Genomic DNA, 25,256 nt, shown 5'->3' on the forward strand with positions numbered 1-25,256 from the left:
TCTTGGGCCAAGTAAACTTAATCACTAATTAAATCTAGCGTCACCAAGCCAGACTTTATTTAATTCGTGATAATCCTAAATTCAAGATTCCTGTTTCTCTTTTAGCGTGAAACGTGAGCCTGGCTTTCCGTTCCACACCAAGGGCCTGCGCCTCCTCATCCTTAAGTAACAGCTCCGTTTCCAGAAGGATGCTGCTCAGCAGAGGAGCTGCCCGGATAATCTCTCAGTAGGAGCCCTGTGTAAATCATGTTGGCTGGTAACACAACAAAGCTGTTTCCAGCCCCCTAAAACTTCTATGCAACCCATTTAAAACCTGTTAACAGGCTTTAAAACAGGGATACCAAAAGCTGGCAGAAGGCCATTCAAAGCTTTGACCAACCTAGAGAAGTGGTTTGTTAAGGAAAAAAATACTTTCAGGCATATTTAGCCTCTGAGTCTTTTCTTTGTCACACTCGTTCCTTTCCCATGTTAGTTGTGACCATACACAGCACTGGATTATGGTGCAGCAGAGTGCTTTGACACAGAACAGTGGCAGAACGAGGGCTGCAATGAGTCAAGTAATGCTTTGCTCAATCAAGCAGTGGTTTCAAGCAGAAATCAATCAGATCAAAGTGCAAGGTGATGTTCCTCACCCAGGGCTGCTCTTAGTTTACAAGTACAATAGCTCATGCTGACTGTTTGGCTACTTGAGTACAGTTTGTACCAAAAGAGCACAACTGCTATCCACATTAGGCTAGCAGAGATTTACAGTTTGGATTATTAGACGTCTGTGGTATTCAATAAGAGTACCTAATAGATAAGGAGTACTACATGTTCACACAAAATAAGAACCTGAACTTACTGAAAGTTCTTAATTAAACAGGTAATTAAGAGATACTCTGAGCAGAAAACTGATGTTTCTACATCATAATTTTGGTACAACTAACAGAGATAAGAGTGTTCATTTGCCTGCATGAATGTGTGCTCACCATAAGACAGTTCAGAATGCAACTTACACATAATGTGTGGAAAAAAGTAAAAATAATACAGCAAACAATTTTGAGTTCCTATTCTGCCTTAGGATGCTATCTTCTTAAACAGTATCATTTCTTTCCTGTTGCTCTTTTTCTTTACCACTTTCCTCTATCTGTGCTTGTTTTCCCACTTTTTTTTGTAAACGCTTGTGCAATTTTTCTTCATTAATTTCTGTTCCAATTGCAGGATTTATCTAAATTGGCTTAAACAAAACAGAAAAAGAGTTCACAGTGACTAGGCACTATTTTGAATCAAAGTGAAAATACCAATTCAAGTGAAGCTGAAACAAATCAAGAATATCATTAGATGGTCTTAGTTTAATGTTCTATCTGAAGTCAGCAATGCAGTTTTGAGTTTAGACAAGGTCTCACTCAGGTGGTTTGGCTACTGTACAATTTACATGTAAGATCCCCAATGTTTTACTATAAACTAGGTTTTACATTCCTTTTATTCCTGAATATTAAAACCAAAATGTAACACATTTTTGATAACCAGGTTTTAACATAGGAAAAGTGAAAGAGTATAGAACTCTGTTTTTGAAGGATCTTTAGAAAAACAACTATCCGTGTATTAGCCAGAACAAAGGTTATAACTGTTTGTTTAGATGCAGTTAAAGGGATTAAGTTAAAAACAAAACAAAACAAAACAAAAGCTGCATAATAAATTGTTGCTGAGTAGACAACAATGATCTTCTACTGACCACTATGTGGACATATTGCCATACAGGAAAACATGAGCATAATACATTGTTATATCTGAATCAGAGGGCAACATCTTGTTAGCTCATCAGCAATTCCAACAAATAAAATGCTTGTGTCTCGCTTTCAGTGGGATTTCTCTTTACTCTACGGAAGCATTTCATAGAAATAGAGCCCCAAGATTCTGAACTGTAACTACCAATAAGTACACACTTGATGCTTAGTAAAAAATAATTTTCTAAAAAATATTTTATTATCCTGGGTAGTTAACAAGAATTTTGCATTTGTACCTAAGCCCTATATATTTTTGTTGTTTTGATTCACAGTAATATTTTCTCGTCTATAATTTATTTATTTTTTTTTAAGTAATACTTTGTCATGTTGATCCCAGAAATTTTGCTTCTCCAGGTCTGCTGTGTACATTCCCTGTACTTCGCCTTCTATCTTTCCTCCATGCTCTTGGTCTCCTTAACCTGTTGTACAGAGCTTCTTTTTTCTTCTGGGCAAAGACACCTCAGTTTCCCCTACTTAAGACCTTGTATTTTCCCTTGAAATTAATTCCTAATTTCAGCACGAAAAACTTCCAGATGTAAATTTTTTTAAAACACCTATCATAAAAGTAGTATAGGACCTATGCAGTGTAAGCATGTTCAAAGAACAGAAGCCTTTTTCTCTTTCTTTTAGCTTCATCACCTCACCTTTGCTTAAATTCAGATTAAGTGAAGCTTAAGTGAAGCTATCTAATTCGAAAAATCTACAGAAGCAAGAATTCAAACACAGAAATGCAAGAGTAAGTTTTATTGAATGATGAAAAACTAATGGCATTACAATTAAAGTTTGAGCTTTGCCAGAATACTAGTTTTCTCACTTTTCTTTAGCAGAAAGCGCAACAAATCAAGTTTTCAGAATGTTAATTAAACTAGTATTTATTATTTTTTCTTCAAAAACTGCATAGTTGAGCAGTTGTACAACAAATATATGAATTTCTGCAAAACCCTGAAGAAAGATTTACTTTTTTTTTCTGTATTGAATCTGGTGGCAAAGGAGATCACCTGTATTGGTCAGATTCTGAGTGCTTTTTCCCTCTTTTCCCACTCTGTAAAAGAATAAAAACAAGCATATAGTTAATAAGTAGACTTGACGTTTTCTATCTGCAGTTATTTTTTATACTGAAGCAGCATCAATTAGCAAGGAAAAAAGGCTAGTTTTTTTAAACTACACAAACATTATGGGACATGAGCCCATCTGAACACCAGGTAAATAAATGAAAACAGTTGAGGTACTTAAATGATAGATAATTGACAAATTAGGTGAAAGGGACCTAGTTCAAGGCCACCTGCTGTGGGGCTAAGAAACCATCCAGCCTGCCTTTGAATGACCCCAGAGGTGGGGGCATCCACAGCTTCTCTGGGCAGCCAGTGCCAGAGCCTTACCACCCTCTGAGAAAAGTATTTCCACCTTACATCTAACCTAAATCTCCCCTCTTTTAAAGTGCTCCCCCTTGTCTTAGTATTATCCGCCCACATAAAAGATGCTCTCCAAATGATTAAAGATGACAGACTGGAGTAGCACTAACATCAGCTGGCTTCTTTGGCTCCTTTGCAGGCATCCTGTCTGGTCCTATAGAGCTGTGTGTGTCAAGTTTGTGCAAGTGAACCACAACTTATGCTTTCTATACCTTTGGTAGCACATCTTTTTTCCAAACTCTGGCAGTAGGCACACAGGCCTTTAACATCTGGTGATAAAAAATACACTTATTTATTTCTTATTTATTACTATTTCTTCTAATTTTTAACATACATTTTTGGTTTATTATTTTTTGAAATGTGTCCTCCTGGTTCAGAACAATTTTCAATTAAGAAAGTGGGCACAGTATCATCAAAACACAATATCACAAAAATAAAAAGTGTCATCCTGGTCTCCATGCATAGATTGCAGTGGAGAATAATAAAAGCAGAAACAATCCCTGCATAGCAGATAAAACTATTTTCTTAAAAGAAGCAAATTAACAAGAAAAACGGGGGGAAAAAAGAAAAAAAAAAAAAGGAAAAAAATTATTATGATGGATAAAGAAAGAAATATAGCAGGATTTGGAAAGATTAAATCATATAATAGAGGTGAGCAGAGATATAAAGAGTGGCAGGAAGATGATTTTGGAGTAATAACAATGCACATAATGAAGACCACATTTTTTAATAGTCTCTGCTGTTACTCTGTTAATCCTGCTTATTATAGGTAATCAAAAAATAAATTCTTACTGAAAATGGTCTGGTTACAAATAAGAACTAAACGCTAGCAAAATACAATTGTTGTAAGAACAGTGATATGAATAAATTTGACAGTAACAGATTTACTTTATTTACAATATTATTTTCAATCAGCAGAATGCACACTCAGCTTCACCATAAAGCTTGTCTATAAGGGGCTGAACTACCTGCATTTGGCACTGCTGCAGGACAGCTGTAAGCAGCAACTTCCTTACTTATGGTGAAGGACAGGTGGAGGAAAAGTCAACAGAAAAAGACAGGACACTTACTAACCAACATAATGCTAGATTATTTGTGTAATGGAAGAAGACAAGCTACTGAGGCTACAGGACTATCTGAAGAGCTCCTATCATATAATAAATGCAGGCTGTCCCTGCAACCTACACAGAAAGTCACAGCCAAAGGAAAAATACTAAGACGTGCAAAGCCGTGGCCAAATACACATCCTCAATCTCCTGGGATCAAATATTTGCTGTTTTCAAAAAAAGCCAGAATGTTAAGCATCATACTATTTATATAGCAGTTAACATAAATTCACTAAACATCATTTCCATTAGTTACTGAAGATATTAGAAGTTGAACGTGCAGTCAGGAAGACAATGAATTGAGGATGAATTTGATATGTATTTCCTTGATATGAATTTCCTACAAACATTTGTATAGAGGCAGAACTGAAAAACAGAAATGAGGAAAAAATGTGGCAAAAAAGCCACCTTTATGAAGTCTGTTGTTAGTGCACACAAACACAGAATAGGAAAAGAACATCTTGCTTTCACTATTTACCAGCATAGTTCAAGTTTCAAGGTACAAAACAGAATTCTACTTGCCAAATCTTTCTTTGTTTTGATACGACGTCCCTCTCCCCAGCCCAGTCCCCAACTACAGCTTGAACTAATTATATTTTAAATTAAAAAGATCAGTTACTAACATACTTAACTGTATGTAAAATAACAATACCTGGTATTTTGTTAATTCTGCCTGCAGCAGCTTCACTTTGGACCTTTCTTGCTCTAATGCAGCATGAAGTGTAGTTACCTAAAAATGTATAGAATACTGATTTATAAAGCATGCTTTACAATTTTACATCAGTGTAAGTCATTAAGTCATCAGTGATACATGCTGGATTCAAGGGGAAAAGCAAGTAAACGTGTGTGATTGCACATCAACTAAAGTACAAGTAAAATATTCTTTAACAACCATTATTTCCCACACAACATTTACAATATTCACTGGTTTACTTTATGTTACATGAAAGCCATAAAGTCAGACACTCTTCTGACTTTTGGACTTCGCTTTAATTTCTTCCACAGAACACTTAACTGATGCATATGACACAGCAGAGATAAGATTAATACATCATGTTTAAAAATCAGTACCATGTTATATAACATTAAGTGGGCTAGAGGCTTAAAAGTAAGAGTAGCTGCGAACCAAAACTAAGCATAAAAATCTTGAGTGCTCTTCACTATGATGGCTTGCCAACAGTCACGTCTGTGAGTTATCAGTAGCTCACTTTCGTTCACACACCAGCATTTTTCAAAGTAGAGACCAGAGATAGCAAACAGCAAGGAAGGGAGGAAGGAAGGAAGGGAGGAAGGAACCAAAACTAATGGCAGCAATAAAAAAATCCACAAAAACAACCATCAGGAAAGAAACATCTTTTGAAACACCTTTCAGAACTTCCTATCTCTAGTTACAAAGGGATGATATTTCAAATTTACTGTTGAATGCAGAGTCTGCTGTCTTAACAGAAGAAAAAAACTAAGTGATTAGTAATAGCAGAGATACAAGTTCTCTGACACATACTGGGCTGGGCTAATGAATGTAACATCTTCTGGTTAAAGTTTTGGTTTCAGTTTCCTCCTATGACTGCCTTAACCAGCATTTTTAAAATGCAAAAAAAAAATCCTTGCTTACCTGTAAGGTCAATTCATTTTTTATAATTTGCAATTCATCCACCTGTAGGAGTATTTCTGCTTTATCTTTCACTACAGAGAGAAAGAAACAGCATGAGAATTTTTCTGTATTTGCAGGTCTTCATCTGTAACAGCACTGTGATATCAAAAGTAATTATTAGTTGCCAGTGCCATTAGTAGCAGCTCAGTAAGTTCTGAAGATTAAACCCCAATCTTGCACTACTTACCCATACTTAACCCTGTAAGCAGCAAGGATTTTTAGAGACATTCACTGTGAAAGAAGTCCATAAGAAAATTTTGAATTGAAAGCTTCACGTGAGCCCAGTCACAGCCACAGAAGTTTACACTAGTATTACGTATCTACTTAAATATGGATCTGTTTAAATTAGTTAGCACCTATGAAGTATCTGTGGATAAATTAAAATTCTCAATATAAATAAAGTAAGCTTTTTTCAGGGCTCAATTTTGCCATGGACTGTCTATCCCAATGGAATATAGAATAGCCTCAGTCGATGCAAGATCAGATCCGGTAAAACCACAAAATTGCTTTCGTTTATTCTACATTAATACTCCATATACATAGAGAAAGCCTTCAGAACTTCACTTCTTTACTCTCACATGATGAAGACATTTCTTGACTCAGAGACTGACCTGAAGTAATAAAGTCTGATCAGCTAAAATTTGCACTGCTCAATCATCTTAATGTTTCAACCAGCTTAGCTTGCTTATAAGCAGACTTTACATTAAAAAAAAAACCTAGATTTCTGAGTTAAGAAGGGCTAACTCTGATAATCTGCATTCAAGAGCCAAATTAAGAAATTGAAAAGCAAACACAACTTTGTAAGAAAATTAGTATCATAGTCCAAACCAAACCATCATGCAAGATTAGGGATATTAGAGGATAATTATGCATAGCAAGTATAAATTTACTAGAATATTTACAGATGTGGATCTAAGTATATATGTATGTATATATTTTTTTTCAATCCTTGACAGAAAATGAATTACAGGGAACTACAGAGTTACAACAGAGAACTACCAGAGTTTCACATATGATACTCTGGTTAGGTGTCCCTACTGAATGTATGGTAAAAGACTCGTGTCCAACAGTTTAAAGCACAGCTTGCATAGATACAAGAACTGAACATTTACCATTATCTGAGATACTTGATGCAAGATCAGTCCAGAACAGATCAAGTCATTAGCAATACACAGTTTAACTCAAAGTGTCACTAAAACCGTAACTGAGCAGCTCAAATTTCACAGAAAAGTATCAGAATGCAACAAATTTTTGATGGTATAATATCAGATATGCGTAGATATGTGGAGATATGTGTAGTTCAAACGCGTTATTTCACTGGAGTTGCTGCAAATCAATAGCCTTCTAGTTCCTTATAGCTGTCACTGTGCCCACTTATTTTTAAAAATCTGATTTGAAAGTTCCTTCTAGGTTTTCAAAAGAGCTCCCAAGTTTCCTGATGGATCTCTTACTTTCACCTTCCTGCAGCATCTTCAGAAGCTGTGCATTTCTTGCTTTTACTTCTTTATATTTCGCCTGTGTGAAAGAAAATAAATTATTACCTGTATACACTATAAAAAGGCATTCTTTAAAGAGCCGTGACTCAAAGGTTTCAGAATTTAAAATTATGACTGCTGCAGAGAATTAAAACAGCCAAAGTAATAAATACATGACAGGAAAAATGGCTTAATAGCAAAGTAAATGAATTAAGGCAAGCACGAGTTTTAATGAAATTTAGAATAAGAAAGTTTCGTCACTGGAAACCACAATTTAGATCTGGCTAAACCTGTATATAGGCTCATTGCATCAGAAGCTTTAAGGCTTCTCCAAAAAAAAAAAAAAAAGCATATATCGCATAATTATAAAACTTTCTGGACAATATAAATGGTTTGTCATATTACTTGGTTAATAGGATAAGATCTCACTGTTCTACTGATAATTTTATAATTCACAGTTCTTAGTTACAGTTTCCTTATTAACTCTTTCCACCTCAGGAATTCCTCTCCTTCCTTTTTTTATTTATGCTTTTTAACTACACTTTTTCATAAGGCAGTCTTTTCCTTAACTGATCACCACTGTCAGCAGTAACCATACATCTTAATTGTAAACCTTCTTTTTCTGTCACAAAGCCGTTCACTAAGAAGTTAGTGAAGTTAGAAGTTAATATCCTTTTTTTCTTCAATAAAGAATCTACCACTTCTCATTTAATATCACATCGGATCTCAAAAAACAATCTTACTTCCCCCAAATAGTTATTTACCTTCCAGTCAATTGCAAACATGAAAAAAGCTATTAGTATGGGGAGTGCAGTGCCCTCTTACTTAGTGCCATGGAACTATGCACATGTGCATAAGCTTATCATGTGCAGCTCCCCCAGAGTTAGTGCGTTCTTTGTTTTTGTTCTTTTCGAACATTCCTTTTAAACAGTACCTTCAACTCCACTGTACCAAAACACTGTAACACAACCACAGACAATAATGAGAGTGCTTTCTAACAGATGCAGCATTTAAAGTTTCAAAAACATGCACTTATGCAAGACCTTTTATGGCCACAAGCAGTATGAGAGTCTCTAGATAAGTTTTGAAAAATCAAGCAGCTGTTTTTAAAAATCAATCATGCATCACCTCACCAATATCCTTATGCATTGTGTTGATTCTGCCAAATGCAGTAATGTGCTAATATTGTAAATCCATATCACTTTATAGCTCAAAAAAATTTCACACAGGGAGTCCAACTCTAGCACGTGGTGAAAACAGCTTCTAGTGAAATTCATGCCTTTATTACTACAAGTAAAACTCCTCTGAAGCAAAAGAACACTTCCAGAATCAACCTGCTCAGTCTACCCTAAGCATGAATACAAGTCATACTAAAATAATTTGAAAGCAATTCCACCCTACTTTATTTTGTTACAATATCTGTCACACAAAGATGTTTTGCCCTTTTTTCTCTAGACACTACCAAGACAATGCTAACATTACCTGAAAACATGGAAGCAACTAGTCATTTTCCCCAGATATTCTGACAATACCTTATAATTATTATTTTCCTTACGTGTTTTAGCATGTACTGAATCCTATTTCAGTTTTACTTGTGTCTAATAGGAATACAGGACTCCATTCTTGCCATACTAAAGCTTTAAAGGAGTCCTCTAAAACCTGACAAAATATTCACTCTTTCAGTGCTGTCTTTCAGCACTTCAGGTAATGGACTGAATCTCCAAAGAAAAAAATGAAAAAAAAACACAAAAAACCCAATCCTATATGTAGTTCTTAAATACAAGGAAAGCTTAGTCTTAGTTAAATATAAATTCAATAAATAAATAAATAAATAATATAAATTGGAAAAGGCCAAAGAAAATCCAACTTCCTGCTCCAAGAAGAGCTAACTTCTGAGTAAGGACTTTTTTTTTTTTTTTTTTTTACAATAAACAATGCAGCAATACTAGAAGCAACTAGTAGCAGATTTACCAGAGAGGAAGTCTGTCTGGATGCTTTGTCTCGATTCTTCTAATTATTTTTAAATCCTTAACTTACCAAGAAAGACTACTTCACATGATAGTAGAAGAATAATTGTGCTCTGTAAAGATAATCTGAGACCAAGCTAAACTATCTCTACAGATTATTACACACTTAGAATATGTATTAAGTTGTAACTGAAGTTAGATTTTGTTTACTATTTGAAGTTATTATAAGCTACATACCTCCCACTGAGTTATTATATTTTTAAGTTGCTGAATTTCTGCATCTTTCTTTTCAAGCTCGAATTTTAGTTGTTCTGTTTTTCCACCTTTCATACCACTCTCCTGTAAACAAGGAAGCATCATTTGTTAATAATGGAGCAATTTGAATTTGACTTCTGTGAAAGGCAACTTATTTCTTTTTACTGTAAACTAGGATCATTGATGAAAATTAGGTAAGTATATCTGCACAAATGCCAGAAGAATAAATAAGAAATGCAGGAATGGATATTGGCATGTTCTGTGGGGCAATTATTTGAATCACATTTGATTTAAATATCTTTTCCAATAGACAAAAGTATTAAAAACAGTGTTGCAGGTTTTTAATATTTGGTTGCTTTTGTCTTTGTTATTTTTAATTGTTGTTTATTTTAAGATTATCATGCTTTTGATTAGTGTTTTCTTCCACTTAGGCGCTCTTTTCTAATTGTTAGACACTTCTTCACTTGAGAGTGACTCCCCTTTTACATGCCTGGTTGTGCTCATGAGATGTGCAGTTATCTATTTCATTGCAATCAGTGAGCTGGTCTCTCCTTTTCTCTCTTTCAAGTATTTTATGAACATCATCTTCCAGCTTATGGAAAAATCCTCCATCATTCATCAGAGTCTGAGAAGAGATTGGTTCCTGTTAAAAGTAAGTATTGTAACAGATTTCCCTTCATACAAATTAATAATGAGATAAAAACAACATGCTTTAAAAATAGCTTAAGTAATGGAAAAAAAGACAACATTCTGATTTATTTATTTAAATCTCAGAGATCCTGAGAATATTCTGACTTCCACCTAGAGAATATGATACTAAATGAAGAGCCTAGAAATTAAAAGTCAACATTTAACTGATTATGAATTTGACAGAAACATGAAATTAGAATTTTATACTTTTGCACTATGCTGTCACTGATTTGTTTCACTTCACTGTCAACTATTCTTCCTGCTAAGTGTTTTTATGTTTGTGCACTGAGCTAGAGCATGATAGCATTACAGCAATTTCTTACCTGATTTGCTTCTCTTTTTCTCTACAGTAGTCTTTTTTTTTTTTTTAACATTCTTTTACATTTTCAAGTTGGATCAAAGTTTGAGATTTTCAGAAAACTAAATAAACAGGCACTAGCTCGAAGAAAGCCAATGCTATATTGCCAAATGCTGTACCTACAGACATACATCTCTATTAAATATGCATCTGTAAAATTTTTCTAAATGCAAAGAAGTCAATTTGGAAATAGTGGTAGTTTGGCAATACAGAGAGTGCCTGAGTAATTACCTCCTTAACATAAGAATTATACTAACTCATTTAATAAAAAATTCAGACTTACCTCATGTTTTTTAGCAACGTTATCTGAAAAGAACAGAAAGAAAAAAGTACAGTAAGTCTCTCAAATCTTACACTGTTTGCTATTAAAACAAGCTATTTTGAAAACAATAGTGGAGTTCCTCAATGTTAACCCACCTCTAAAAGCCATGTTAAAAAAGGAAAAAAAGCATTTGAGGGAATGGAGCATCTCCCTTACAAGAAAAGGCTGATGGAGATGTGTCCCTTTAGATTGAAGAAGAGGAGAATGAGGGATAGCCTCATTAATGCTTGTAAGTAAATACAGGGTGAGTGTCATGAGGATGGAGCCAGGCTCTTCTCAGTGACATCCAATGAAAGGACAAGGTGCAACGGGTGCAAGCTGGAACATAGGAGGTTCCACTGAAGAAAAAGAAAAAACTTGTAAACAGTGATGGTGACAGAGCACTGGAACAGGCTGCCCAGAGAGATTGTGAGGTTGCCTTCTCTGGAGACACTCAAAGCCCGCCTAGATGCATTCCCGTCTGATCTCATCTAGGTGTTCCTGCTCCAGCAAGGGGATTGGACTAGATGATCTTTTGAGGTCCCTTCCAATGCCTGACATTCTTTGATTAGAAGCAAGGATTATGAAGTATGGTTGGGGCTGATCTCTATATTGGTATCCCCATCCTTCTTACTACTAAAAGCAAAAGCAGCATCCCTCATGCATTTGCTTCACTTAAAGTGGAAGACAATGACTTTGGTACATAAACTTACTATTTGGTTGTTACTGTTCTTAAAGTCTATTTAGGCATGTTTTTCACTGTATATCTGAATGCCTTTCATTCTTTTGAATTAAGATATTAATACTGTGCTATCAGTCTTTTTCTTATATTCAGATTCTCTGAAAATATTGTTATTTAGATAAAAATATCCTTAGGAAGAAACCTTAAAAAATAAATTACTTTCTTCCTTTTCCAGACTCTACCTTTATTTCTTCAGTAAAATCCACAACCTCTGCCCTACAGAAACAGATGAAAGAATTCTAAACATGTAAAAATGAGCATATACAAATACTTTCAATATTTAATGAAAGACAGTATTGAAGAAAGGCAAATAGTGACTTGCTATTACTCAGATCTGAAAAACTCAGTTGCCTGAGGAGACTAAACTCAGTACACCCCACAAAAATCAAACAAAGAACAAACACAGAACAAAAACAGTAACATCGATTTATGAAGATATTACGTTAATCTACCTCCCACCCCAGGGATACATGAAATTATGTTTTCTGTAACCTCTTCCTTTTTTATTTTTTCCTGATTATTCAACTTGCACATTACATAATGAACGCTTAGCTCTTAGATTTAGTCTTAAATATTAGCTCCAACTCATTTAGAATTTGTTCAAACACCACATTAATGAACAAAGACAGAAGGGCATTTTGCTTTTAGTACACACACTATCAAAATTCCAAGTAGAACAGCTCACACGGCACGATAAGGCATACCTATATTACTTTCTGACTGAAAATCTTTCAGGGACACAGTGAGAGGTTTGTCTTTTCCTTGCTGGTTCTTTCTTTTTTCTTTCTTATTCACAGACTTTGACTGAGGTGGAGTACATTCACTGTTTTCATATTCCTAGAAGAATAAAGTCCCACTGGTATAATTTTCTTCAATAACTTTTTTTTTTTTTTTTTTTTTCCCCTGAAGCATTATAAAGGAAAAATATGGTGATGATATACAAAAGGAAATTTTAGCCTCAACAGCAATTACAGGCTTCATATTGGTTTAAAGACTGTAAGGTGCCTATGAACAATTAAGCATCCATTCTGCTTTCTGAAGTAAAGTATCGCTCTTCACTAAACAGCAAAAAATCAAACTGAGAATATAATGCTGTGAAATGCACGAAGGCAGAATGCTAAATATATGGTGTAAGTTAGCACTTCCTTTTTTTTTAAAAAAAAAAAAAAAAAAAAAAAAAAAAAAACCAAAAAAACAACCAAGCAAAAAGCAGGCCCACTGTATCTTTATTCTCAAAATACGCTTACTCATCTAGGAGGAGTTAAGAGCTATTAGCGCACAGCAACGCTCTATCAGTTGACTTTATCTCCTATTAAAATCAGACAGGCTGTTAAATGATATCCATTTGAATCTGCACACCACCTCCCCCCACATCTGCATTAATATTTTTAACAAATTATCACTGTTCCAGATGTACAGCACTTTAAAGAGTGATTTACTTTACTTTTAAAACTCAATCTTCAATGTTCTAATGTTGTCAAATCAGGATGAATCCTACAAATACCTTTTTGTGCTCTTCATATTCCAGTTTGCTTAGCAGCAATGCTTTTTCAAGATCAGCTTCAAACATTTCAGATGTCAGCTGAACAAAAGAATTAACATTGTGACTAGCTTGTTAACAACAAAAAGCCCCTAAGACCGCATTAAAATTTCTGTTCTGATACGTATATTGGCAGAGTTGGCAAAAAAGCTTCATTGATACAATACATGGCATTATCAAGCATAAAATAACTTGCTCTGTAAAACTGCATAATAGATGGACTACTGGCTGTATGCTTACAAATATCTATGGATTATAGTTTCCACCCTGAAGATTTATTTATATTAGGTCACTTTTTTTTTTTTTTTTCCCTAGGATTTAGTCTAAAAGGAAAATCAGATGTGAAGGGATGAAAAGTGTCATCATAAAAGAAGATCTCTGTTCTGTGTAAGCATCCTCTGTTGTTTTTGTTGTTTGAAACATGGCACAGATAAGGTGATTTTCACCTTGAAGATGCATGTTTAAATAATTTAAATGAGAGGTCAAATTCACCAAAAACGCTGAATTGGAAAGCCATTTTTACACTTCAAATTCCAGCACAATTTATCCTTTTGATGCCATAAAGGACTTAATTTCTCTTTACTAATCATAACTTTCTCAGCATTCTATCTTGACTTAGCCACCTTCCTTCAGAAAAGTAAATTATGTCCCCATAATCAGCATCCGTACTTTTAAGGAGTTCCCACAATTGGTGATGATTCAGTCCCTTGAACTTTATGAAACTCACAGCTTTGACAACAGTTTACATGGCACCCATTTTTAAAACTTTTGCACATAAATTTTCTTGGTGCTTGATGCAATGATATTTCATCAAACCTGAGTTTCAGGTTGTGATTGCATCATCTTCTATTAATTTCTTAAGTCTTTTTTTTTTCTTTAAAAAAAAAAAAACCAACCACCACGGAGGACACCATCAGTAGCATACCAGACACGTTGACAAAGGTTAAAAAATAAATCACATTAATGCAATTTTTTACTGCTTCATATGAATCAAGAGATTTAGCTGTGTCTTCAAATAGTACCAAAGAAGCCATTTCTTCACATTTGTTATCAATAACTCTAATGAAAATGGTGAGTTGAGCCATATCTGTAGTATCTGTACTTTCATCTGTTAACAAATTATAAAATATGAAGATAACAGTTTTACTTTCCAAAAATTTTTAAAAATAAATTTTGCTATTTTTTCAGTTCACCTGGCAGCATCACTCTGGTGAGACAAACTGATTTTCAGGAAAATCCACCTTTTTTTTTTTTTTAAACCAGTATACATTGTATCTGTCATGCTTTCCATACATTGCTTAACAGACTCACCACCAAGAAGGCTTTGATTTTTTTTTTATTTTTTTTTTTCAATCAAACTTGCTATCATGCAACTAGCTTTTATAACAGAGGCCATTTGGGTTTTAACTTTTTAATATTTTATTGAGGTGACATACTTTTTTCAGTTCCAATATTTTGTCTGTAAAGCATTCTTGATACACATCGAATTTGGCAGCGTGTTTCTGCGCGCAGTATCTTTTCAAACTGCGATCTTTGACACAGCCTGCTTGCAAATGAAGCACAGTGCCATGCCCACGTCCCAGGGGCAGGGCGCTGAGTGGGGCAGAGCTGCTGCCGTGATGACACAGCAGCAGGGGGCGCGGCCGCAGCGAGGGCTGTGCTGGACCGCATGCCGCCCGAGGTGGATGTGTCTGGATCGATACAGTGATGTGCTGCCAAATGGAGCCTCTTCACCACAGCTTTCTCCTTTTCACGTCCATAGCCAAAGTGCTATTAATTAATCATTAACAACAACTACTTTACGTAGCGGGTTTTTGTTGTTGCTGTTGTTCTTTGTATTTTAAAGTAAGGTCCTTTACACGCATTCCACTATAAGAGCTGTTAGAGTGAAAAATTGACTTAATTTGCCTATTGTACTTCAACCAAGCTGAACTGAGTAGTGTACACTAGCTATCTAATCCTTAGAGCTTATGAGTGGTCATATGCTTAAAAGTAATTTATTACATGGTGTAAGCACAGGCATTCTCTGAAATTCTTATTCCACAATTCCTATAACCAGTCTTGTACATGAGAAAACAAAAAACCCTAGAAGACACTTTTCTTTGTTGTTTTTTTTTGTTGTTGTTGTTGTTGTTGTTATTACCAGAGTAAACTTAAGTAATATTTAGAAATGAGACAGTTAAAACAAAGTACTCTCAAACTAAATTGTTACAAGACTTCACATAAGCTTCAAGATGCTGTCACTCCTAACTTTGAGCCTAGTTTGTGGCTTCAAGCTTAGTAACAACTGTTACAGTGTTACAGTGGAGAAGATTTTGACAGAGGAGGAGGTAAGGAAAGACTTGTAAGGTAGCACCTGCAGGAGAAGGTGAGGGGCTGCACTGTGCCTGACACTGCAGCTATAGCTGAGACTATCAGCCCAAGCTGGTGGTGCTGCTGAACCAGCTGGAGGACTTTAGTACCCCTGTGAGAACAGCTTAGAGAAGGGTGGTGAGAACTAACCAAGTAAACCAGCCTCAGAGGCCTAACAGGAGGAGTGGAATAGCAGCTTGATTGGGAGCCTACAAGTATGGTTTTCACAGGATTGCTACCACACCCTGGTCTCCCATCTTCTGCACTGCTCACAGCTTTACCAAAGGGACAGAGTGCTGCGTGCAGCAAGGAGAATGGAAGACAAAAAGTAGGGATGAGATGCTTCATAGAGGCAGAGTGAGGTTTTCTCTGGTTTCTTTTTGAGAATTTTTTTCCAAGGTGAGGTATTCTGTTTCTGTTTGTTTAAAACTTGCCTGTTTTCTTTCAATACCAGAATCAGTAATGACAAGCTTGTTAACTGACAACAAATAAATTGATTAAAATTCCTCCAAAATCTGTGGACTGCTTTTGCCCATGGGAATTGCTGGATTCAATCTGACCATGGTAGTTATCTACCAAAAATTAGTAATTTCCTATTACTCTGAAAAGATCCATAGGAGCACAGAAAAGAACAGGAATGGAAAAAGGAAGAACCAAAAACAGAACAGCTGACATGAAAAAAACATGGTAAGCTCACAATGAAGGTGAGATTGGCATTTACCACTTACTGTGTTCAGATAATAATTTAGCATACAAGATCCTAAATTACCAAGGATTTGTACAACTATTATGTTGTTACAAATATTAAACAAATATTAATATAGTGGAATCTCTAGTACAAAAATAATTTTATCAATTTACCTAGTAGTCATTCAATTCAGGACAGAGCTGAGGGAAGCTGGCTGTGTTTACAACAAAGGTTACTACTTCCAAAGCTGAGCTGCAGCACAGACTTTTTCAAAGACAGTCATCAATGCCAAGGCCTTCTAAGCATATTCAATTTTGCTTCTATTCTAAACAGACAGCTATAGGCCAACTATCACTGAAGCCTATACAAAATCCAGAAACCACATTCCTTTTCTCACATACTCGAGGCACATTTGATACCAATTTCTGGATACATGTAAAATCCCTCAAATCAATGCACAAAGCTCTTAAAGCAACTGAAGATGACAGACTAGTATTGTGGATTACATGTATAAAATAGCTTTGTGGTTCAGACAAATCTAACTTTTGAATTCAGGTAGACATCTAGAAAAGGAAAGTGTCAGCAGTATGATAATTTGAAGGGTAAATATTCCAAAAGGAACACTTCACAGAGTAGAAGATGCAGCATCCCTTCCCAAAGTATTGTTATGGAAGCAGGGAGCCATGGTTTCTCATCTGGTGTTGAACATCACCTTTATTACAGTATATCATTCAAATTTTACCTCTTTATTGATATTGTATTATTTGACAAAAGAAACTGACTAGTAGTTCATGCCTTCTGAATATGAAGAATTTGAATCTATATCTCCTCACTCTGGTAAACATGTAAATTGCAATTTGAGCCTACATGCTAATTGTGTTATTCAACACAGAGATTTTTCCAAGTCTTATCTGTGTATTATCTGTGTATCTGTGTTATCTGTCTTAGCAATCTGTGTAACTTCACAAAAAGGAAATCAAAAGTTAAGAACAATAACTGACATATGATGCAAGCTTGATTAAACTAAGGTAGTTGGGCAAACAAACCATTTTTTAAAAAGTGTTATAGATGTGCCATTTTGTTTGAGAGTTCTACATTTTTAAGTCTGCTGAACTTGCTTTGCAGCCAGTGCCCAGGCTTTCCCCTAATAAAATGTAGTTTTCATATGCTTCAAACAGTTCTCATTTTCATCAACACAGCACATGCACAGTGTCAGACTTTAGTACATACAGCTATTCTAGAAATAGGCACTTCATGGAAACTGTATGTAGATTCACACATTAAAATCTTTGATATTTGTGTGCTTTACATCCTGGGTGTGCACACTAGGACGATTGCGTCCAGCTCTGCAATAAAGAAATGTCAGCTTTCTAACCTGTCAATTGGGTTGACAAGTTCTGTTCCTGGATTTTGGTGACATTACTACTGTGGTAATTGCTGTCCAGTTATTTTACAGAGAAAAAAAAAATCCAAGGCAACTTCACAGTGCATAGCCTAGATGTCAGTAGGATCTAAACGTTTATGATTGAGTTTACTTTGTCTAAGAATTTCACCATCCAATAATTAGACTAATATTCTCCTTTTTAACTGAAAAAATTGCTTCATAGCATGCAGAATATAAAAACATTTAAGGTACAGGTTTGTTTTGTTCAGTACATGAAGTAATTCTGAAGTTAATTAGCTCTGAAAATTTCCAAAGGAAATTTTAGATCATTAGTCCACCAATAGGACAAGCATCCAGAGTCCTGCAAAACATTACTACATTTAAGGAATCACCTATAATCAAAGCATTAGCGATGTTAAAAAAAAAAAAAACACCCCAAGGACAGCATCTGTCATTTTTTGTCAACATAGCTTTCTACATTTTTCTCTCAACTACAATAGGAATCTTTTCAAGACAATATTTTCTGTTGAGTTTGGAGATGAAAACCTCCATAAGTGAAAACAGCATCCTAGTAGCTGCTAGCATGCCAGTGTAGAAGTTGAATAAAAGTTTCAAAAATGCTTTTTAATTCCAGTTTGTGTTGCTTATTTGCAATTCTTCTTAAAAGTCTGTGCAAAATTAAGTACTCTGAAAGGCAAACCAAGGCAGTCAAAACTGCACTCTCCACAATGAATTGAGGTGTCAGAAGATATACATAATGAACTACATTAAAAGAAAACAAATCTGCATAGCAGATAACTTCACTGATTAACATACTTCAGGAAAGCCACAGACAGTTGAATATAGTAAGCTGTACCTGTTCATCTCTTTGCCTCCACTCTTGCCAATTTTCTTCCTGAGAGTCTTTCTGCATTGTAGCATGCAGTTTTTGTTCATGCTGAGATAGACAACCTCCATGGGAGGATTTCTGAGGAATCTTTTTAAAAGCAAGGTTTCTGAGCTGAAAAACAAAATTCCATTTCACCTTAACTGAAGTGTTAATAAGAAAGAGCTTTAACAGACTAATAAAGGTATTCAGACACAGGCTAACAGAATTACATGTCTTTTACTCTTTTCTATAGCCTGGACTACGTTTTTGTTTAATCAAGTACAGTACATACCATAATACAGATTTTTTTCTTAGTAGTAGATTAGAAACACCAGTCACACAACTTAAAATAAATATATCTTGGCAGGTGAAAATACTTTGAACAGATCTATGACATGCTTCAGTTTTCACATTGGTTCAGATATTACTGTGGGCTCACACCTGAACCAAATTAAATACCATACCAATGAACACGTGGTATACAGTCCTGGTATCAACCAACAGAGGAACTAGAGGTTCTGGTAGGAAAAAGAATTAGGTAGACAATCTTTAAAGCTTTTCAACACTCTAAAATCAGTCCTATTTAAGAGCCTATAATAAAATTGCCTTTAATTGCTGCACCACATGGAAATAACAGTGCGATCTTAATTCTTTACATAATTAAAAAGTTTGATAGTGAAAATCAAGCCAATTTTGGAACTCAGTGACATTCACTGGTAAAAGCACAGGCATTAACACACATTCTGTTCCCTCTATTTCACACGCAGGCAGCACAAAAACAATCTAGTATCAATTTACAAACAGGAACTTCCTTATCCTGCTCTATAGTTTGAGCGACGTTTTTGTTTAATCAGACAAAGTACACACCAACTTGTACGAAGAACTATTTTGAAAAAGAAAAAAAAATGCAATTTGATTCAGTAGAATTCCTTTCACAGAAAGAAAAACAGAGACTTCTCAGGGTCAGGAAAAAAAGGGTTTTTAATCAGATAATAATACTATCCACTGGTGGAATTACAACCCTTTTACCTCATTGGCTTCACTCTGCTGCTGTTCTTTCTTTCTTCTCCTTTTCTCTCTTTTTTTCTCATTTGTAGAAGATCTACCCTCTAACGCTTGAGATTTACCAGCACCTTGGCCACTTCTGCCTTTTCCAGATTCTGAATCACTATCACTTTCCAGTTGCAGTAAGGCAAAACGAGATGCAGTGGTAGGAACTGAATTGATCACAACAGATGCCATTGCTATGTCTGAACTTCTACTCAGCTGCTTCTCTCACTGAAGAGTTTCCTGGGAAAGTAGCAAAGAATTGAAAGTGAAAACATTGTTGATAAAACAAGTGGTAATCTGATTCTGTCACCCACAGAAGTTTTGTCTCAGGAAGTACAAGACAGGATTGGAATTAAAAACAACCCCACCACTTCTTTGTATTTTAACTACATTGTAGTAGCTTATATCTGAAGAATGACTCTATAAAGAAAAAATATCTGTTTTACAGTTTATTCTAAGCTAATGCATTTGTTTCTGAGGGACTGCATTTAAGGGGAGGGAAAAAAGCTCACAAGTAGTCAGCTCTAAACAAACTGGCCTTCATGTTCTAGGGGGAAAATGACACAACAGAACAGAATAGTGTACTGCTACAAAATAGTTTCAAATTCTGTCCCACATGAGAACCTACAGAAGACCCAGGCTCCTTCTAATAATTAACTCCAGATTTTCTCAAGTACAGACTTCTATTGTAGCCCCAGTATACTCACATATATCAACAGGCAACAATAACAGCATAGCAAAAACCGTTACCTAAAAGAATTATTTAAAAGGAATATGACATTTCACTTTCCGAAGATGAAGGAACCAACATGTAAGCTCATACCGCTCTGTTCAAGTTCACAGAAGTTACAAACAGCATTTCTGACACACAAAGAATTGTATGACATACATATCAGACATTATCCTACTGCACTTCTTCCAAAAAGAAAGAAAGATAGCAAAACCTGGCATATTTTCAGAATAAAACATACCGTGCGACAAATTGTGAATCTACCTGATGCTGACGTTCAGATTCTTTGATCAGACCACAACCACAGACCTAGAGAAAAAAAAATACAGAAAAAAACACAGATCAAGAGCACCTAACATATAATATCTTGTCATGTTTTAAGTGACAAAAATAGCACAGTAAATACAGATTTTGGGGCACATACATCTGTATGTGTACAAGTATGCAGACATTTAAATATATTTTAATTCTCAGTAACCGTATAGTTATCCAGCTTAGGAGATTGGTTAGAAACGAGAGACTCTGTACTCTTATTAACTGAACATGCAGTAAAATTGGAACCCCAAGATTACAAATGCACCTTCACAGAAAATAAATAAATAAATAAATAAAAGGCATCAGAGACAAGTGCTCAGTTGTGCTACACAAAAACTTACAATACTGGATGTTGCTCTTGGCACTAACCAGGTTACACTGAAGACTGCAGACACCTTACTGTATTCGATGCAAGAAAATAAGCTAGTGAAGTACAGTACTCTTCTCAGTAAAAGTCTAGAATTTCCAGTCCCTCTCTATTAATTGTGGTATATGTCTGATTTCATGCAAACAGTTAAATGGTACAACACATTATTAAAGTTCACTTTAATAGGCAGCTAGTGGTGGCAGATACATCTGTTTACCCATGCAATCACAAACCATCACATGTAGATGAAAATCTGCACCATCCTGAAATATGACTGCAAACTCCTTACTCCTTCATCTACAAATACGATACAGTAAGTATACCTTTGCTATCTTAATGTAGTTGGCATGCAGTCCAGCTGACAAGCATATTTAATAAGTACTACCCATGGAATTCTACTGTTACAATTCACTGAAATACAATGGCAATGACAAGATAACAGAAATGTTTATTCCTCAGTTATATTTATTTATATAGAATAGAAATAGATAGAAAAGAGTTTATAAAGGAAACAGCAAACACATGAGATCACCAGTTATTTTTTTAGTTAAGACTAGAAAAGCTGTTAACATTGCTAATTTAGTTAGTAGGACATTTCAATACAACTATTCATATTACAGCAGGATCTAATTACCCCACTTCTGCAACATTTAAAGATAGATACAGTGTTTCACTACAGCCTGCCACCATGCCAGGCTTCAGATTTTAATATCACATCTGCAGATCTGATAGATAATTTGTTTTAAGTACAGCATTTCAGTTTCAAACTTTGGTTCCCGCTGCCCCCGCCTCAGAAAACCAGTGGATGGACAACTAAAAAGCTTTCAGCTAATGACAGGCACTTGCTAGCCCACAGACACATCTGTCTGTACCCCTCTCAGTTTCTCCCCAACCCCAGTACAGAACTGCAAGTATTTTTCATTACTATAGACAATCAAAATAAATAAAAAGCACTGCATTCTTGAGCTTGAGACATTGCTTAAAGAAGCTTTCAGATTGCAAAAAGAAAGCGTTCAAGTATCACGGAGAGTTTTGTAGTTCCACAGACCAAGCAAAGAACAGAAACATCACTTTGATTTTTTACAGAGATTCCAAGTAAGAGCCGTGAAGTCTGGTAAAATTTGGGAAGTAACAGTCTGTCACCCAAAGCCTGTTTATCTAAAAACAAGATATTTCCTTTTCCTACTACGTAGATTACAGTGAAAACCTACAAGAGGAGGAAAAGGAAGCAAAACGTGCTTTCAAGCATGTGGTACTGTTTCCACTTGTGTTTTGTGCCAGCAATTATATTGTCACAGATTTCAGAGAAGACTCCAGTGTCTCATAGTGCTATTACTCCTGTACTATTAAGAGATCACTGAGCGATGGATTTCCAAGTTGCAACATCATTATTGCACAGATAGACAGGCAACACCAATTAATAACTCCACTTCAAAGCCTTCTGCTTTGCATATCACTAGCAGACTGAGTCTGTGCAGTCTGTTCCAAACTGCAGGAGTTGTTTGGGACTGTACCCATTGTGCAGTTTTATGCATCACAAACTGAAGATAAGCACTATACATATATACCACATAATTTTAAGGGAACACAGAAGCATATGTTATTACTATCAACCATTAACTTGTTAGCGTTTTATTTATTGGTTATACTCTTCTACAAATCACATCAGTCTCCATGAGCAGATTATTATTACTGTAACCAGAGTTCCAGTAACTTGGAATCCTTACTGTATTGGTGACTCACATTAACCTATAAAGCATGCCAGGCAGCTTATGAAATATTGTAGTTTTAAAGGCTACAGTGAGCTGCCCAGTATACATGCTAAGACACTCACTAACTCAGTTTGAACACCAGCAACTTGCTAGTCTGGGTGCAGCTTTGCATATGAATGCACATGTAACTGGTGAGGGTTTGCCCACCACTAAGAATCGAGCAGTATACCACCATCTAGGAGACTCCAGGCCAATTTCAATAGCACGCTTTCAAGCATCTAGGGAATTACAACAGTTTTAAATGTGGTGCTCTACTATTCCAAGGAAAACACGCTGAAGAGCTCAAAAACACAGTTTCCTTTTAACCCTCTTTCACTTAATAAAGGCACATTTTCAGAAACTTAGAAAACAGCATCTTGCTATACATAATCTTCTTGCTTCTTCTACTATTAATACAGTATTTGTGATCATCTGTAATTACTATACAGGCTTAACAAACATGACCAACCTCAGTATTTGCCTGCAAACCTGAGACATCATTAAAACACAGTACTCGTTGGTGTAAAGGCATAAGTCCATTCTCCGCCACCTCAGACCAAGTCTTGCTCTTTGTGCTCCTGACCTATTGATCTTTGGCCATTGGTACATTTATTACAACAAGCCCTATATCAACCAGCGCACTTACAGGGAGTTCTGACCCACGCAGCCAGATCACCAGCTTTCCTTTCTTCAGTTACCTTTGTGTTTTATACCGACTGACAATGCAGATACATCAAAGCGTTCTAAATCCATGAAGTTACTGAAGCCAACTCAAGCCATCCACTTGTCAGTGAGCTCCCCCAGTAACCTCAGTGCCACACAGCCTGCTTCCAAAACCCACACGAAAGCTGCAGCTCCGGCACGCACTGTGGCCACCGATGCACAGCATTTAAAAGGCAAACGGGTTATGGACGAATTTACCACAGCGATTCTCAGAAAGTAGGCGATTTTGAGAGAGGGGGAACGTTTTTATAAATCACTCCTTAGGCTCAGGGTGAAAGCGCAGGAGCGACCAGGCAAGTCTGACTTTCACTTCCTTACAGCACGCTGACGAAGCTCGCTCTCCGCAACTTTTGCTCTCCCTTCCCCGAAGAAGTTAACGGAGAGCGAGTTACCGCATTCTGACGGACCCGCGCCCCGCACCCCGGGTGCCGCACGCAGCCGGCACACACCGCGCGGCGCGAGGGGACGGCGGCCGCTGGCAGCGCTCCGTCAAGGACGGGGCAGTCGGGACGGAGCGCCGCGGAGTCGCACGGGGCGGCACGGCCGGCGACGGGGCTGTAAACCCGGCCCGGGCCGCCCACCACAGGCGCACGGACGGGACCCACGAGCTGCCTCCCGCCGCCGCCCAACGCGCCCCGGGACGGACGGAACGGCCGGCGCTCCACCGCCGGGACCCGCTGAGGCCCGCTCAGAAAGAGCCCGAGCTCTCCTTCCACGGCCACCGGCCCGCCGCGGGCAGAGCAGGACAGGGCAGCCCCGTCTCCGGCCGGCACCGCCGCGGGCAAAGCGGGAGGAAGGCAAGGCAGGCGGCCGACAGCCGCGGAGGCAGCGGACGGACGCGACCCGCAGGACACTCACTTCGGTCGCGGCGACGCTGCGAGAAGGCAACAGAGCGACCACAGCCCCTCGGCGGGCGGCTATAACGGCCTGGGGGACGGCGAACGGCAGCCGGACTCGCGCGGCCAGGGGGCGGAGCGCGGCGCGGAGGGGCGGGGCGGGGCGCTGCAGCGCGGGCCGCACGTTTGTTTATCGGCCGCGGCCGCTGGTTGGCCCGGAACTGCGCGGCTGCGTCACGCGCGGCGGCGTTACGGCCGGGCCGGGCCGGGCCTCGAGGCGGCCGGGCGCCTTTTACGGGATCCTGCCTGGGTCAAAATAACCCAGGCAGGGTCAAAATAACTCTGCAACGGCAGAGTCGAGGGGGGAGCGGCGCCGGCCGCTAGGCTCGGCCCGGGTGTTGTGGGGCGCAGGCGTGCTCGTGCCGCACGTGTGCCCGCTGCCCGCTTCTCGTGCGGTGGCGGTGAGAGAGGCCTCAGCGCCAGGGCTGAAGTAACGCTAATGGCAGAGAGCCTGGTGCGGGGCTCGAGTCCACTCCGGTCTCCGTAAGCCACGGAGCGATTTACCTGCGCCAGCTGACGTGAAGCGGGAGCCCAAATCCTTGTCCGCTGACTAGCTCCCTCGGAGAGATGTTCTCTGTCAGAGGCATCGCCATAAGAGCGGAGTCGCGGCTGTCCCAGTAGGGGAGGTTTCAACCGCGCACAGCGCTGCGCTGTCACCGCGACATCCCGTCCGTCTGGAGAAACAAACCCACCCACCGCCCGAGACCTCCTGCGCCCACGGCCGCGTACCGCAGGGTTTGCCGTTCATCAGTGATGAAAATGTATAGCTAATGGTAGTGCATACGTTGAAAATTAGTGTTTTGTACCTGAGAATTTTGAGAATTTGCTGTATGAAGCAGCGTTCTTGTACTCTTTGGATCTGTTGTACT

At 37.6% G+C, this 25,256-nt stretch overlaps 1 protein-coding gene across 6 annotated transcripts; it reads right to left on the minus strand.

The window, feature by feature from the left end:
* Window positions 1-2,495: 2,495 nt before the first annotated feature.
* On the minus strand, window positions 2,496-25,087 carry GKAP1 (G kinase anchoring protein 1). Of its 6 annotated transcripts, none has more exons than XM_048930878.1 (13): window positions 24,350-24,501; window positions 20,577-20,644; window positions 19,585-19,845; window positions 18,544-18,687; window positions 13,228-13,305; window positions 12,428-12,560; window positions 10,964-10,986; window positions 10,123-10,275; window positions 9,615-9,716; window positions 7,387-7,450; window positions 5,897-5,967; window positions 4,937-5,014; window positions 2,496-2,808 (listed from the first exon to the last, which is right to left on the minus strand). In XM_048930878.1, the coding sequence occupies exons 3-13, from the start codon at window positions 19,795-19,797 to the stop codon at window positions 2,761-2,763; spliced, it is 1,107 nt and encodes a 368-aa protein (XP_048786835.1). In that variant the 5' UTR covers window positions 19,798-19,845; window positions 20,577-20,644; window positions 24,350-24,501; the 3' UTR covers window positions 2,496-2,760. The 6 variants fall into 6 exon arrangements, with proteins under 6 accessions (XP_048786835.1, XP_048786834.1, XP_048786832.1 ...); XM_048930877.1 differs by lacking the exons at window positions 2,496-2,808; window positions 24,350-24,501 and adding exons at window positions 2,821-3,447; window positions 24,892-25,087 and having other exon boundaries at window positions 20,600-20,644; XM_048930875.1 differs by lacking the exon at window positions 2,496-2,808 and adding an exon at window positions 2,821-3,447 and having other exon boundaries at window positions 20,600-20,644; window positions 24,350-24,503.
* Window positions 25,088-25,256: the final 169 nt, after the last annotated feature.

Source organism: Lagopus muta, chromosome Z (assembly GCF_023343835.1).
Source record: "Lagopus muta isolate bLagMut1 chromosome Z, bLagMut1 primary, whole genome shotgun sequence".
NCBI classification, from domain to species: domain Eukaryota; kingdom Metazoa; phylum Chordata; class Aves; order Galliformes; family Phasianidae; genus Lagopus; species Lagopus muta.